Below are 15943 nucleotides of genomic sequence, written 5' to 3'. Positions count from 1 at the left end.
TGAGGCTGTCCACAGTCTACTAAGCCCAAGTACGGCAGTTCGGTCCCGAGGCTTTCGTTTTATCTCTACACGTGCCCCCGTGAGGCTGTGGACCAAAATATGGACCTTGCCTGTTTCATGATAGCATTGAAGGCTTCAGCACATAGTCTGTATTTGATCTGAGTCGTAACGCTCTCGTGTGATGCCTTGACTGGGTAATAGTAAGTAATTAGGCTGACGGAAGAGTTCCAAGGCGATCTTCTCCCTCCCAAAGCTAAGCGCTCATACGTAGAAAGGAAGGCATTCGCACATTCACCTTCATCAAAGACTCCCCTCACAACGTCCTCAGTGAACCGCCCCTTTTTCGGTCATATCAGCATCAAGTGATTAAGGCTTTGATACATCAGTGATGGTACAGTTGATCTACAATTATTTGGTACATGATTTTACAAGTCATCCTTCTTTGGCGTCTCAGCCTCGCCGTCCACAGAAGTCTCATTCTCAACGTCCTCGTCGGCCGGCGCTTCGACGTTGTCGTCCACAGGAGTCTCAGCTTTCCCCTCCTCTGCCACTGTCCCCTCAGGTGCTTCTAGCTGCTCCGCGGGAACATCAAGCTCACTCTCTCCAACAGTCTGCTCCTCCCCAGCCTCCGCGACCTCAATCTCCTCGACTGCCGCCGCCGTCGTGCCTTCAACTTCCTTGAATTCTCTCGCAAGATCCCTCTCTCCGATCCACTTCACAACACCTCCTCTCACAAAGTCCTCTGCAATGTCGAGGTACTTCGTCGCGTAGGCCTTCTGTTCGTATTTTGACAGATTCGCATCGGCAGGCGGTGGCACAGCTTCAAAGTTCATTTGAGAGCGGCGACCGCCGTGAAGACCGGCCTCGATACTCGCCAACTGAATCTTGTGTCCCTCGTAACCCACCTCAAGAGTCCGACGCATCTCGAGACCGGCAAACATGTACTTTACGGGCCCGGAAACGCTGCCGTCGTCCTTGGTGGAGGGAAGACCCGATAGCTCGACCTCGGGCGGCGGGCGCAGGCGTCCTTCGAGGAGGTCCAGCTTCGCGGCCTCAATGTACTCGCGGAAAGCAGACGTATCGAGGGCCTCTGGTGACATGGTTGACACCAACGGCTGCGAGAGCCGCAGGTCGACGGGTTCGGAGGGGTACGCGACATCGGTAAAGGTCTGACTGAGGGTGGCGACGAGGCGCTTGGGAGTGGCGTCCCACGCCAGGGGGCCTTCGGGTAGGTCGTCTGGAACGGTCAGGTGGAGTTCGAGGAGGTCGGGAAGGTCGTGGGCTGTTTCCTTGGCCATGGAGGGGTGAGGTCGGAAGTAAAGGAGGAGGGTGGTTATGATGGGGCTTTCCGGGTTCGCAGAGGTGACTGACTCCACGATGGGTGTGAGACCTGCGGGAGGCGGAGAGCTAGGTGAGAAGATGTGGTTCTGGGTTTTGGCTGCCTTGGCGATTGTGAAGCTTCCTTCGTCGTACTTGTGGAGTATCTGGCCAAAAGAAGCGGTTGTCGAGACGTACGGCTTGCTCCAAGCAGCATCTGAATCCAGAGCCGGGGCCTCGGTGGTCAGAGGTAAAGGCAGAATGTCGCCTTCCGTGATGGTGAACGCCTTGTCGGTGGAATTTTCTCGGCCGGCTTGCTTCACCCATCGAGACCACTGTGTAAGCCTCTCCTTCCACGAAAGCTTCTCGTTGCCGCGAGGCTCGGCAACAAGTCTTGCCTTCTTCACATTGGACTCATGTTTCAGAGTTATGGACTGTTCTCTCGGGAAGAGGGCAGAGTGTAGCAGACGCTGAACAATATGGCCCAGCTGTTCACCAGTTTCATCTTGGTCTACCTGTTCGCCGAAGGCAACTTCAGTGTTTCCGTGTTTGATCCACGACACCTCAATCTGCTCGGCTATTAGTCGTGGCCATAACCGCAATACAATGAGTTAGACGCACCTCTTTACGCTTTTTACGGTCGATGAAAGTATTGGTGAGCTGGCCCAAGTTCCAGAGTAACTTGCCGTCGACCTCGCTATTAGCAAGCCAATCGGCTTTGAAGTTCTTCACGATGATGGCCTTGGAAGCTTCGTCCAGCCTCTGAAGAATTGCCTGCGTCTTGGCCTTGGTGGCGTTGATCTTTAATATCGAATCCGAGATGTCAATCGTTTCGCCTGGACTAAGATAGGTCTCCCTGATGGCATCCAGTCGCTGTTCTTGATCTATTTGCATGTTAGACAGCACCGCTGTAGCTGGGTCGCATTACTCACTCGTAAGCAGGGCAAAGAACCGCTCATCAATCCGCCCACTCAAATAGCCTTGGCCGTCGACAATCTCCCTCATGGTCAAGCGCCAGGCCTCCAGCATGAGAGTCAATCCCAGTCTCTCCTTGGCTGAGCCGTCGATTTCGACGCTTGCCACGGGGGTCCAGGGCGTCAACACTTCTACAGAATCGTAGAGCTGCTTCGTCTTCTCCTTGGGCGTGACAGCAGCCCTCGCGTTCGCACGGCTTACATATGCCCTGAGCTGGGCAACTGTGAAGCCATTGATGAGGACATCCAGCAGTGTATAAAAGTCATCGTACGAGACAATGGGGTCGGAGGGCCGGAGCTCTTCGAGGTTTGATAGCGCCTCCTCCATCGTCAGATCCTTATCTTCAGATGCTAGGCTTTGGCTGATGTCGAACGCCTCGGGAATGAGCTCTTCAACGGGCAATTGCTTGATGTCCCGGTGGCTGCGTCTCATGTCGCGCATGACGATCGCTTGTGCCTTTTCTCCAAGCATATCAACGTCCAGTGCCTCAGACTGCAGGTACACACTACGATTGCCAACGCGGCGCCTTGAGGGGCGGTCTTGGGGGTCTTCGCCGATGTAGTATCTTGTTAAGAGAGGGCTGCTTCGCTTCGTTGGCCCACGGGACAAGGTGGGAGCTTCCGGCTTGGTTTCGATCGATGCGCCATCTCCTTCTACTGTTTTAGGCGACGCCTGACAAGGCTGTTCTTTCGTAGACGAGACTTCCTTCTCGGGCACCTGGCTGCTTGGCGGTTCTTCATCCCTCCCTTCTGAAATTCTGGTAAGGCGTTCCCATGCTGATTCGGAACTATACGTCCGTCGCTCGAGGAGATGGGTTCGAAAAGGGGCGATTCGGAGTGAGCTATGAGCTCTCGGTCGGTCGAGGATTCGTAATTGGCATCGCAGGCATACACCACGAGCAAACACTGCTCGCGAAATCATTTGAAAGAAAGAAACGCAGAATAACGCTGTATGAGCATTCACATGCCTTTGCGAACATACAACCATGTCACTCAGACCAGAGCTCCCAAATTTTTGCGACGGGAGCTGGGTGCGATAAGATAAGAGATAAGATAACGCTGCGCGAACCTGCAGATGTGAAGGGCCTAAAGTGGCACCGCGAAGAGCGCGTCCCGTCGCGTCGGACTGCAAGTTCACCGAACTTTAGCTACCAGTACAGTCGAACAGCCTGCGCTTTGAGTTTTGACTGCATGTCAATCGCAAAATTCCGATCTTTGAAGTCAAAACTCCAGCATTGAAGCACAATTCTTCCCTTCATACAGAACCACCATGCCTCCCTCACAAAGACGGAGACGACCAGTATGCCCCGCGCTAAATCTTCAAGGCTCGCACCAGAGACTAACAGCACCCAGGTCGATGACGAAGACTCAGACGAGGAACCCAGACACCCGAGACAGAGGCGCAATAATGATGAGTCCGCAGAAGAAGAAGAGGGTTCCGAGCATGGTGCTGTGGACGCGGAAGCGAGCGCGGAAGATCAGCTCGCCAAGAAACTGGTGCGATATGCGCTGGCCTGCGAGTTTTCTCGGACACCTATCCGTCGAGATGGTATCAAGGAGAGAGGTACGGAGATACGATGGGCTTGTAGCACTGTGAACATTACTGACGGTCGCTTCAGTGCTTGGAGACCAGGGTAGAGCCTTTAGGAAAGTATTCGACCTAGCGCAACAACAGCTCCGCCTCGTCTGGGGCATGGAGCTACGAGAACTCGCAGTGAGGGAAAAGTTCACAATGGCGGAGAAGCGACAAGGCAAGTGTCACCTACGGCACGACGTCACCTGGCATCCCCCGCTAACACCGCGCAGCATTAAAGTCCGGCTCCCAAGCAAAAACCAGCTCAGGCGTCTACGTCCTATCCTCGACCCTCCCCTCCCAATACCGCTCCCCGACCATCCTCGCCCCCTCGAAAGCACCGAGCACCGACGCCGAAGCATCGTACGTGGGCTTCTACACTATGATCGTGACCATCATCTTCCTCAGCGGCGGCGAGCTGTCGGAGCAGAAGCTACGGCGGTACCTGAACCGCCTCAACGCCGAGGCGAACGTGGCGGTGGAGAAGACGGAGGACGTGCTGAAGCGCATGCAGACGCAGGGCTACGTCGTGCGCAAGGTGCAGAAGAACGCGGGGACGCAGGCGCAGGACGGCAGCGAGGACATTACGTGGCTCATTGGCCCGCGTGGGCTCGAAGAGATTGGTGCCGAGGGGGCGGCGGGCATGGTGCGTTCTGTCTGGGCCGATCAGGCTGATGCGGAACTGGAGAAGAAGATTGGGGCGAGTTTTGGGATTCGCCCGGCTGAGGATGGCGATGGCGATGTGGATATGTCACAGGCCGAAGCTGGGCCCTCGCATTGAGGTAGTGTAGCGGCGTGCGAGACACTGAGGAGGTATACGATTAGTGAGGCAGATTTCGGTGGAACGGGATACCCAAGTAGCAGCAAGCATTCCGAGCGTATGCGTTCATGAGCAGCCAAAATTGGCAAATGGATTTCTGAGGGTGTCTAGCCCTCAATTACTAATTCCTAAACACATTATCCCCAACGCCAGTGCCCTTGTAATCCATGTATCTGTCTTCAACAACCATGCCCCTACAGTCGTCGCTGGTCGTTAATCTTCGCGTTGTGGTGGTGGACCAGCAGGTTGCATCATTTTCTGTGAGCAGTCAGCACGCGCGTTTTCAACCATCCAGAGTTGGGCTTCAACATACCCTGATTAACCTCGCGCGCAGAAGCTGTGTGGGCTCATTCTCAGCCAACGCCATGTACGACAGCATAGGGGGGTGGCCGGCGATGGATGAGTAGGTGTCGCGGTAGATATTGGTCTTCCACTCCCAACTTGTCGTATCGGGGTGTCCGGTGCCAACGTACTTGGCCTGGAGGCGCTCGAGTTCTTGCTGGTTGCGGAGTTTGTCGGCCTATACATGGATCCTGTTAGATGGTTCTCGAGTTTCAACGGGAATGTCAACATACCATGTTGTCTTGTGTTGCTGAAGAAGAAGGTGGATGGTGTTTACAAGATTGCAAAGCCTCAACGCACTGGACTGTCTTCCATGGATGCGCCGGCTGAAGCTCGGCAGACGCTCACCGAATGAAGCTGGCTGGAAGGGACGTGCGCGCTTGAGCTGCCTTCACCTTGAAGACCCACTCCTTTCCAACTCAACCACGGACTTCTCAGTCTCCTTCAACTACCTTACATCTCAACATAAACAAAGGGACTTCATCAAACGGAGGATATTGCATCTCATTAGTATTATCTCCTACTCTCATTGAAGCATCACTCTTGAGAGGACGAAATCCTCAGATACTCTTCTCTCCGCCAACATCTTTCGTTGCCTACGACAACCACAGGAACAAAGCCAAGATGAGCAAGAGCCAGATCCAGCAGAGGGTCTTGCAGACCAAGCGAAAACAGCAGGGAAATGAGGCCGAATCCATCGAAAAGTTGAAGGCCAAGTGCGCGGAGGGGCACAGCAAGGCCCACGTTGCGCACTGCAAAGACTGTTACGGGGAGGTTGTGGAGACGATGAGAAGTAGATATGCCGATTCCAAGGATGAGTGGTTCTCCGACAACAAGGCCTTTCTGAGTGATCTCGACGGCTTATTCGCCAAGCTGAAAGACTTTACAGAAGACCTCAAGTCTATCGAGGCTCGGATCGATAAGGAGAAGCAAAGGCACTACCGCGAGACTCTACCTAAATCGGTCGCAGGGCAGATCGCCGAGGCGTCGATTGGCAAGGAGGAATTCCAGGCTGCATTGGAGGACGAGCAAAAACCCACCACTGTTCTCATTGAGGATGTCCGAAAAGTCGTCGGCAAAGGGGGCAACAATTCTCCGGGTTTGGAGGAATTGGCACCGAAATTCGACGACCTTCCGCCAGAGAAGGCGACTGATGTCCTCATTGACGTCTTCTTCCGCGACCCGAGCTCGGGTGAGATCCCAGCATCATGCAGCAAGTACGTTGAGAAGCTGCGGTCCGGATCGTCCATTGACGAAGTGATGGGGGCCATGCAGGCCGACAAGTCGGCAAGGTCCAACGCTGCTGGGAATATGGACCGGCACAAGCGGACACTGAACGAGCTTAAGAGGGCGCAAGCGGCACATGAGCAGGATAAGCTCCTGAAAGCTCAGAAGCGGCAGCAGCCCCCGCCTCAGGGACCGCAAGTCAACAAGGAACTGTACGATCTCCCGCCATGCCTCGCTTGCTCCGGCAAGGTGTCATCGGAGGTCATCGCGTGCCCTTTGTGTTTGATCTTTGCCGAGCTGAGCCTCACTAAGAGGACAGTCTTCGACTCGGAGAAGTGTTACGACGAGGCATATGTAAGCCATTCTCCATCACTGCAGCGACTACGTTGGTAGGCTAACAGATGCTACAGGATGAGCACGTGAACACGGCGCACGGCTGTGCGGCAGGGAAGGGATGTATCCAGCTCAAGGAGGAGGACGAGGAGATGGGCGGTAGTGGCGAGGGGCCTGTGATCTGCGAAGAATGCGCGGAACAGCTTGGACAGAGTATAGTGTACTGTTCTTCTCGCTGCGCCAGCTCGGATTTCCAAGCCCATCGAGAGGGAGTTCACATCCCGAATTGGAAGGGACTCGGTATCGACCTTGGCACTCAGGGGGAGCACTTGGTCTACGACAATGATGAGAAGACCAAGTATCACGTCAACGATATCTCCAAATTCGTGTGGCGCCTTGACGACGCGTTTGATCGCGTCTTCAAGGGGAACAACCCTGATATCAAGGATTTACAGCGCTAAGGCATGTCTCCTTTGAAAGCTCTCAATAGACAGCACGACAGTTGACGAGGCGAATCTTGTCCGTGAGGTCAGCTCACTTCAATTCCATCACATTCAAATAACAATAACTGATTCCACTAAAATCCCCAACTCGGATGAGTGTATGAGAGTGTGGTTTAACGAGGCTCATGGTGACGTTTCAGAAAGACACACTGCCACTCCAAGACTCCGAAGTGGTTCGGAACTTATCGTCAGCACCAAGGCCAAAGCCACAGCCACCACCATTCAAGCACCTAGAGCTGGTTAGGTTCGGTAAAGACTCCAAAAGACCCCTGGAATCCGCCCTAAGAGCGGAGCCGCCTAAGCCTGACGCATGCAACTACCCCAAGGCACCGGCCAATCAACAACATCCGAACGTCGCCGGAGGACTCGTTCGACTCATTCGCCGCTCTTTTCCTCAACCCATGTCTCTCTGCCCCGCGAACTTCCCAATGTGCCGGATGTTATGGTTCTTGTGGAATTACACACAACTCACTTCCTACCCCCATTCGCTCACCTGCTAGACGTCCAAGGCGCAAGCTGAGCTCTGAGCTGCTCAGACAACGCTCTCATTCATCTCAGCTCCACCATCATTCCCTTTGCTCGGTGTAGCTTCGCAGGCAGTGGATCTAAACTTTACTCTCCCAGCTCGTCCAGATACGGGAAGGCATCAGTCGCTTTCTCTTCATCTCTCTCACTCCCCGCCAAGCTTCTCTGCAAACATCTTCGGCACTTGTTTGCCTATTTAGTCACTTCACTCGTTCCGGGCCGAATACCCGAGCACCCCCCATACACCCCGATCCGTCACTCCGTGTCGCCAACACATCATGGAGCCCGGTACCGATCCTGACGCCGGCGCCAACCCGCGGCAGAGAGTGACCAATGCCTGTGAAGCGTGCAGGGCGGCCAAGGTCAAGTGCCAAACCAGCGTGCAGCTGGGAATATGTCGAAGGTTTGTTGTGTGTGGCAACCTTAGTCCCGGGCAGTACTCCCCCGAGCTGCCCCGGCGTATAAGTCGATTCATCCGTATGCTCACCAACCGCCCGAACAATCCAGATGTCTCGACTTCAAGAGAGAATGTATCTTCCGCACCGGTCCAAGGACTCGTCGTCCACGGCAATCTAAGCAGTAAGCTCTCGTCACTCTCTTTGTATCCATTGCCTGCTATTGTGCGATTTCTCAGCTTCAGATGAGTTTACCGCCTCGCCAACCATACTCACATGCTACAGAAACCAAGACGCACCCAGACCACCTCCCCCACCGGGGCCCTCAAAGACGTTCAGCATCGACTTTGAAATGCCCCAAGTGGAAGAGCCAGACGACCTCGAAAGCCTCGCCGCCCGCCACGACAAGTACGTGGACGAGTTTCTACCACCAGAGTCCGACCTAGAATCCATCGACATGATGTTCGGCCTCGACGCCGGCTCCGGTAGCGGTCCCCACTCGTCCATCTCGTCCCCACCATCCTCGGGCCCGTCCGTCTCGGTCTCGAGCTTCGGTCTCAAACCGCAGTTCAACCTAGACTCAGCAGAAAAGCTGCTATCAACTTTCCGCGTCATGCTCAAGCATTTCCCCTGTGTGGCACTCCCGCCCGATGCCACAGTCACTTCACTTTCAAAGACGAAACCGTTCATGCTTCTCGCCATCCTCTCGACGGCGTCTGCTACCAGTGCATTGCAGGGCCACACTCTCTACGACGAAGAGTTCCGCAAGATTCTGGGTCTCAAGTTTGTGGCTGGTGGTGAGCGGACGCTAGAGCTCCTCCAAGGGTTGCTCATCTATACGGCATGGTGAGCTTTCCATAACTGACTGATCCCTCTTTGAGGCAAACACCCCCTTACACAATTCAGGTACCCGTTCCACCTCCGGCCAAAGAACAAACAAGCCTTCCAATACGTCCGCATGGCAGCCGAGATCCTCCACGATCTCGAGCTGAACCATCCACCTAGCCAAGGCGCAGGCTCACCTGCCGGCGGCGGCGGGACGGCCTCGTCATCGTCCTCTGCGCCAGATCAAATGGACGGCATTCGTGCCTACGTGTCCTGCTACTACCTGGTGTCAGCGCACGTACTGCCCTTCCTGCAGTATTTCCGCCGCACGACTCTGACCGATGCTAGATTCGCAATGGCCTGGGCCAAGATGGCGATCCTGGCCCTCGACTACACATCGTGGACGGCCACCTGCTGCGATCTTCTCGAGCACAATTCTGCGCTCAAGGGCGATCACACGCTCGCGTGGCTGGCTAGGCTGGTTCACATCACCGAGGAATCGGCTGCCATCGCAAAGAGTATACCGCAGGGAGATCAGGCGAAGCAGCAGGTTCACTTCATGTTTCTCGGGCTCGAGAGCCAGCTGAGGGAGTGGCAAGGCAGGATACCAAGCAGCCTCGGCGACATCAGTCAGTCTCCATTCTCCCACCCATCCGACAAACACACACTCCTCCTCATACTAACTCAACCCGGCCCCAGACTCCCTCACACTAGCCAACCTATTCACCGAAATGTTCCTCCTCGCCGGCCCAGTCTACACCCTCCGCTCAACAGCAAAAATAGGCGACAGCGACCTCGGCCCCCCGATCCCAGCCCACCGCCTCGACAAGTGCCTCACCCTCCTCCGCACCCTCCTCGACTTCATGACCAACCTCCCCGCCGCCGCCTTCGTCGAGCTCAGCTCCATCGACTGGGGCCGCTTCATCCAGGCCGTCATCCTCGCCATCCGCCTCTCCTTCCCCATGCCGCTCTGCCCGGAGTGGGACCATGCCCGCGCCCGCGAGCAGCTGCAGTTCGACTCGTACCTCGCCCGCCTGTGCGCCAACAGCGAGGCGCCGACGCTGACGCCCGCGACCAAGAGCACCATGGACGTCCTGTCTGCGGGGAAGGTTGTCTTTGCCGTCGTCAAGCGCAAGTACGAGGCTCGCGTCGCGAATATCGAGACCCCGGTGAATAAGCTGCCGCGAACGATCCGCGGGTGTCCGATGTTTGATGGGAGTCTGGATCAGTACTTCCCGATTTGGGATCAGGATCTGAGTAGGGACGGGACGCATGGGTTGGTCTCTCCCGCGACGAATGGGACGCCTGCGATGGTGAACGGGCAGCCTGTCTATCATGACCTGTGGGCGACGATGACTATGAACTGGCCTGATGGTATGGCTGGTGCTGCTACGCCCGGGTTTGATCTGGGCCAGGCACAAGATCCGACGATGAGCCTCGATCCTTCGTTTCAAGGGGCCATGAACCTTGGCCCTTCTCCTAGTGGTAGCGGGTGAGATTGGTTTGGTCTGCAGCATTTGGCGCTTTATGTCATCCGGGTCATTTTGAGCAGCGGCAGCGAACCTATTGCTCTTGAATGGCGTTTAGATTTAGGTCTCTTCTTATTATTTGGCGGGCGATGTTTCGGCTTCATCACATAATCCGCATTAGTGGCGTGGATGAATTCGGCATCATGTGTTTCAATCTGGTAGAAGAATATCATCCCTCTTATTTTCTGACATTCCGGCATCATCTTACTCCTTTTTCCTCATTGACATGTCCATTGTCGGCTACGTCTCGAGATCGAAACAACAACAAGATAGCTGCTGTCTGCTTATTGCGGAGTATAAAAAGCGTGCCACGACCGCGATTAAAGGCAAGCGACCAGTGCTGCCCACATAACAAGGGCAGTAGGCTCTGATGTTTAGGCTCTGATGTTGTTGATGATGAGCCAAGGACGGCGCGCCCAACCTATGTTAGTGGTCGGAGTAAAGAAAGGAAAGAGAGACGACTCTCGGCCAGAGAGATAAAGGCTCGTTGTTCGTTCATTTCCCGTGACCCCGCCCGTATTCGTCTCATACTACTAACAAAGCTGTGCATAATGGCGAACGATAGGACTGTAGATAACAAGGCTAGTGAAAGGACTATAGGAAATAGGGAGAAAATAGGACTTTAGATAACGGGGAGAGTAATTAGACTATAGGTAACGTAGAGAACAATAGGACTTTGAGAAGTAGAACTATGGATAACGAGAAGAACAATAGAAGAATAGATAACGGGGAGGATAATTAGACTGTTGGTATCGTAGCTCCTCTTTAGAAACTCGCTTCTTTGGTCTATGTATAGCAATAGAATGGCCTCCCTTATGTCCCGAGTAGCAAAACACAGATGAGTAATGTCTGACGGCTGGACATCAGGCTCCCTGCCCCTTAGAAGAGGCACTGAGCTGATATGTTACCACCATGTTCGGGTATAGTAAGTGTTAACCTCGTCTATTAGATATGGGATGTCATAACGCACCCAGCTTATAGCAAAGTCTGTTCTCCACAGCATTACGTGTCTGCATATAGATAATATCAAGTTAGGAGGATCGAGGGACAAAGCTCTCCACTAAGAAAACAAAGGCTTAGCGTTCGTTCACTGCCCGTGATCCCGTCCGTATTCGTCTCACGCTTACAACGAATATCACGAAGCCAACAAAGCGAGATGCTGCGAACGGGCGTTTAGACCTTGTATTTCAAACCCACATGAGAAGACTAAGAGCACATGCACACACATAGACACCTCACAGCAGCTCACTCGGAAACAACGGCTTGGAGATTGGACAAGGAGCACACTCCTTCCATGACAAGATTGGCAAGGACGAAAGTAGGCTGACTTGGCGTTGAATACTTGTATAGCAGTTCAGGAGATGGGCAGGAGGGACATGTTGGTTATGCCGTTTAGGGCAGCGGTAACGACCCCCTTGGGCTTGGAGCAAGGCAGGCAATAACGCCAAGGGTAAACTTGTGATTGAGAATGGCATTTTTGAAGCTGATGTCTTGAGCCAGGTTATTGGACACCAATCTATTCCATTCAGTGGAATCGCACACCTTCCTTCTACTTATAACAAGATGGACAAGGACGTCGAGGTTTGACTCGTCATTTCGAATTTCATCACCATGTTGAAATCATTGGAGAGTGGTCAGTCACTGGGCACTGTGGATATCCTAGAGGATGATAGACGCAGTATCGATGCGAATATCTAGTTTGAGAGATATAGAGACCCCCTTTTCGAAATGGACACTCTTTTTCCAAATATGTTCATGGCAAACATAAGTTTGCTTCCAGGTCGACTACTGCTTGGCAATGGTATCTCTGCTTTGACTGCCAACCTACAAGAACCATCTCGTAACATGAAGCCTCGTATATGCTAGCCTTCTTCATCTTCATATCTCACATGGCTACCATTGTTCAAGGGAGGCTCTCCAAGCAGGCATGGTCGCATTCATCTACGAAGAAGTGTCGCCAACGTCTTCGTATCTCAGATGATATTAAACGAGTCCTGGGCTTACATCTTCGCCTAGCGTGAATCTCTTCCTCTCAGCCACTTGAACTGATTCTATTGAGCTGATCTATCCTTGGCCCTCCCTGTAAACTACGCACATAGTCATCGTGCAGAATAGCCGCTCACCTCACCCCTCGAACCGGCCTCGTCAGAATCGAAAACACATCCCCAATCCACCCAGTCCACCCCCGAACATACTCAACCGTATTCAACACCCGAATCCACCTCCACACGAAGGCCTCGCAATCCTTATAATCCTCCGCATACACATCCCACACCGCAACCTTTCCCCCCTTCCTACCAACCACCATCGTCTCTCCCTCCTCATCCTCCTCGATCAACCCCAAAGCATCAACCTCCGGCCCAACAAGCAAAGCCCGTCCCACAACCCCCTCATCAGCAACAAGCCTCGTCGCGGCATCGACAACATCCCTCCCCTGCGCCCCGCCCGCCCCGCCACCAAGCAACGCCGCCTCCGCCGCACCGGGGAACATCTGGCTCCCGCTCACAAAGTACGGACACACCATATTCATCCGCACCCGTTGCCGCAAATACGCCGTCCCGCGCATCGCCCGGAAAAGACCCGTAACGGCGTGCTTAGACATGGTGTACGGCGCCTGGCCCGGGAAATGCCCCACACCCGCAACGGAGCCCACCAACAGCAGACACCTGTCGCGGGGCGAGCCACCGGCACCGGCACCGGTACTGCTCCCGTTCCGCGGCAGCCAGAAGAGGGCGAGGTGCGTCGTGTACGACAACCCCGTGATATTAACGTCAATAATCTTCGTCGACGGCTCCCGCGGCGCGTCCGGGTCCGACCTCGAGGCCAGGGGCATCTCAAAGCGCCCATTCGCACCGGGCTCGTTGACGCCCGCGTTGGCCACCACGACGTCGATGGCGCCGTTCGGCGAGAGGCGCGCGCCCTCTTTGAAGAAGGATACCTGCGATTCCCAGGACGTGACGTCGCAGGTGACAAAGTGGTGCGATCCTCCTTTACCCCCTTCTCCTTCCCCTGCTCCTGCTCCTCCTCCTCCTCCCCGCTTTGGATACTCGGCGCGGAGTTCGGCCACTAAAGCCTCGCCCGCGGACGGGTTAATATCACCGACGATGACATTCGCCCCGTGCGAGGCCCACTCCCTCGCAAACGCCGCGCCGAGACCGAGGGCGCCGCCGGTGATGAGCACGGTCTTGCCGGCGAGGGTGGAGGCGTCGTAGGGCTGCGTCGTGTCGACGGGTGGCGAGAGGTTCGTCACGGGGATGAGGTTGTGGTAACCCTGTGCGACTGTCATGATGGAGGAAGGGAGGGGGACAAGACGCGCAGGCGCAGACCGCAAGGCGTAACAGGCGCGTGTGAGAGCGGTTGAGCGGTGAGTGAAGGGCGGGAGGAAGGCAAGTGACACGCTGTTGTGAGACGTTTGATTTTTTTTTTTGTTGAGATGCGGGAGGTTGCAGTAGTCGATGAGCAAACGTCCCGGGTGACTTGGTGGTGAGTTGAAGCGGATCACGTCAAAAAAGAGTGAATGTCTTTTACGGATGAGTTTGTCATCTCATGCATTTAGTAGGAAGAAGAGATTCATGACTATTACACCTTCTTTAGAATTAAGAATCTAGCCAGGTGTTCAGATTAGATATCAAATTATCCCTAACAAGCCACGCGATGCGAGGGCGGAAACGACACAGGAAGAAGTGGGCTGTAGTGAGTGGACTGACGCGGCCAAAGTGCCCGTCCGTTGGGTAAGAATCTGACAGCGTCGCTACCTTAGGTACGGATACTCTGTAAGTGTCAGGTAAGCACCGTATACCGTAGCGCGCTGCGGCTGAAAATTACGAGACCCGAGCCATGTGTGCCGCCTCTCTCGGCTGGCAGGATTCCCGTCCCTGCATCACTTTGTGTGCGCGAGAAAAGGTGGGCATAAGATAAAGGGGCGGGGAGGAGAGGGGAGAGGCACAGTTGGTCATTGCCAAAGATGACGACGGCGGATCTTTTCATCAAAAGGTCGTCTCCGCCCCGGTGACCGGCACGAACATCCCAGACCATTCGGTCCGGCCAGAGAAAAGAAAAACACGGAGCGGGGCGCCGGAGCCTTCAACTCAGAGAGAGAGAGAGAGAGAGAGAGAGAGAGAGGGTCCCGCCATCCTGTGGGAGGAGACGTTTGAAGAAACTCTTTTGATAAAGATCAACTTTCGAGTCAGGGAAGACAAAATAGCATGCAACTCTCGCCGGAGCCGCTTGACCTAGACGGGCAGATAGGTACGCGTCGGCGGGGGGCCCAGCGGGCGTCGAACCCGTGTTCGAAGCCTGTAATCGGGCTGAGGATCCTTACTCTCTGTACGGAGTATCTGTAAGGTATGCCCATACTTCGTACTCCCGTAGTTAGCCCGTCTTCTGTAGTCAGCCACATGCTTAAAGATTGAAGCAGCAGCTGCACGTTGACAAGCAGGACGAGGTTAGAAAAAGTTGACCCTGGAGATAAAACCCCAGACGCAGTGTGGCATGGGGCTCTGTGGGCTCCGTGCCAGGCTGGTCGAGCACACCCCTCCCCCCTCCCCGCCAAATGTTTCGGTTGTCTCGGGGCCTGCATATAGTTGCTGCTGCCCGTGAAGTCTCTCTCTCAAAGTGTGCGGCCCAAATTTAGACTCGATGGGAAGGAGACCGAGGAGGGTGTTATGGTTGCGGCGGTTTTCGGATGAGTGCTGTTTGGTGTGCTGCAGCTCGCACGCTTGTTGATGACAGAAAGAAGGAACTTAAGAAAACAACCTTGGGAAGAGGCATATTTTGCCTCTCGCAGGCACGGATTCCTGTCGCTGGAGAAGGACCCTTGCTTTGACATTCCTCGAGATAACTAGCCTGCCCCGAGCCAAAAAAGCAAGGCCTTGCTGACGGCCAGGCAACCCTGTCTGCCCAAGACCGCGGAAGCCCCCCGAGTGGTTGACTGGAAAGGGGACAGAGATTCAGAGGTCAGATGACCTTGACTTTGAGCAGACAGAGCTGGCCACGCCTCTAGGTACCGGTATCCGTACCATGGCTTCCGCTTCCTGGGCATTCGGGAATGCTCCTCACGTCCGGCAGTGGATCGTGGTTCGAACCAGCCCCTTGGGCTTTTGCGAGCGCGAGAGCCCAGAATCACGGAACAGACGCGCTCCGGTTTGTCTTGCGCATGCCACCATCCGCAATCTGAACTGTTCATGTGGGTTTGGCCTGTGATCGGTGCAGGATCTGTAATGATATCACGTAGTAGGTACGGGCTCTCTGCTCTGCACAAACAAATATCACGTAGCCCGGGCCTGGCGGCGGCTCGGCGCTTCGGCCACCCGAACGCCTGTCTTGTCCAAAGTCGAGAGATGATGAGGGGTTTGTTCGCTTCAGTTCCCAAATGCTCCAGACTCTTTCCAACATGCTTGAGAGTCAGCTCTTCTGATCCTTTACATGACAATGCAATCAATAGCATTGGCTTCTAAACGCACCTGCCAAACTTCAGCCAGCCACTTCCTCCTGTTGGCTTGTTTGCTCGTCTATCTCTCGCGATTGGAGTGGGGCTCGCCTCGAATCTGATGTTTCAATGAAAGCCCGGCCGAGATCAGT

General features: G+C 54.7%; 6 protein-coding genes across 6 annotated transcripts; 3 read left to right on the top strand and 3 right to left on the bottom strand.

The window, feature by feature from the left end:
- Positions 1 to 334: 334 nt before the first annotated feature.
- Positions 335 to 3256, bottom strand: HER10_EVM0005581 (uncharacterized protein). The gene is made up of 3 exons (XM_035475190.1): positions 2250 to 3256; positions 1939 to 2201; positions 335 to 1886 (listed from the first exon to the last, which is right to left on the bottom strand). Exons 1-3 carry the CDS (start codon positions 3211 to 3213, stop codon positions 426 to 428), a joined length of 2688 nt encoding a protein of 895 aa, XP_035332650.1. The 5' UTR covers positions 3214 to 3256; the 3' UTR covers positions 335 to 425.
- Positions 3257 to 3418: 162 nt separating this feature from the next.
- Positions 3419 to 4645, top strand: HER10_EVM0010483 (MAGE family protein; the record flags this gene model as incomplete). Its single annotated transcript, XM_035479941.1, has 4 exons — positions 3419 to 3591; positions 3645 to 3855; positions 3911 to 4042; positions 4098 to 4645. The coding sequence occupies exons 1-4, from the start codon at positions 3562 to 3564 to the stop codon at positions 4643 to 4645; spliced, it is 921 nt and encodes a 306-aa protein (XP_035333251.1). The 5' UTR covers positions 3419 to 3561.
- Positions 4646 to 4796: 151 nt separating this feature from the next.
- On the bottom strand, positions 4797 to 5298 carry HER10_EVM0010332 (splicing factor 3B subunit 10). The gene is made up of 3 exons (XM_035479795.1): positions 5260 to 5298; positions 4998 to 5204; positions 4797 to 4942 (listed from the first exon to the last, which is right to left on the bottom strand). The coding sequence occupies exons 1-3, from the start codon at positions 5260 to 5262 to the stop codon at positions 4898 to 4900; spliced, it is 255 nt and encodes an 84-aa protein (XP_035333231.1). The 5' UTR covers positions 5263 to 5298; the 3' UTR covers positions 4797 to 4897.
- A 176-nt stretch (positions 5299 to 5474) lies between these two features.
- HER10_EVM0011442 (uncharacterized protein) lies at positions 5475 to 7135 on the top strand. Its single transcript, XM_035480875.1, has 2 exons — positions 5475 to 6607; positions 6664 to 7135. The coding sequence occupies exons 1-2, from the start codon at positions 5651 to 5653 to the stop codon at positions 7045 to 7047; spliced, it is 1341 nt and encodes a 446-aa protein (XP_035333383.1). The 5' UTR covers positions 5475 to 5650; the 3' UTR covers positions 7048 to 7135.
- Positions 7136 to 7182: 47 nt separating this feature from the next.
- Positions 7183 to 10451, top strand: HER10_EVM0010911 (uncharacterized protein). Its single transcript, XM_035483135.1, has 5 exons — positions 7183 to 8024; positions 8122 to 8193; positions 8295 to 8855; positions 8916 to 9463; positions 9534 to 10451. The coding sequence occupies exons 1-5, from the start codon at positions 7948 to 7950 to the stop codon at positions 10328 to 10330; spliced, it is 2055 nt and encodes a 684-aa protein (XP_035333303.1). The 5' UTR covers positions 7183 to 7947; the 3' UTR covers positions 10331 to 10451.
- Positions 10452 to 12179: 1728 nt separating this feature from the next.
- On the bottom strand, positions 12180 to 14471 carry HER10_EVM0002102 (putative short chain dehydrogenase). Its single transcript, XM_035471828.1, has one exon. The coding sequence runs from the start codon at positions 13647 to 13649 to the stop codon at positions 12483 to 12485; it is 1167 nt and encodes a 388-aa protein (XP_035332237.1). The 5' UTR covers positions 13650 to 14471; the 3' UTR covers positions 12180 to 12482.
- Between the last annotated feature and the right edge of the window lie 1472 nt (positions 14472 to 15943).

The sequence above is a fragment of the Colletotrichum scovillei genome (genome assembly GCF_011075155.1).
Source record: "Colletotrichum scovillei strain TJNH1 chromosome Unknown Contig00006, whole genome shotgun sequence".
In the NCBI taxonomy this organism is placed as follows: Eukaryota; Fungi; Ascomycota; class Sordariomycetes; order Glomerellales; family Glomerellaceae; genus Colletotrichum; species Colletotrichum scovillei.
The sequence above is the reverse complement of the archived record's forward strand: the minus strand, read 5'-3'. Positions and strand labels throughout refer to the sequence as shown.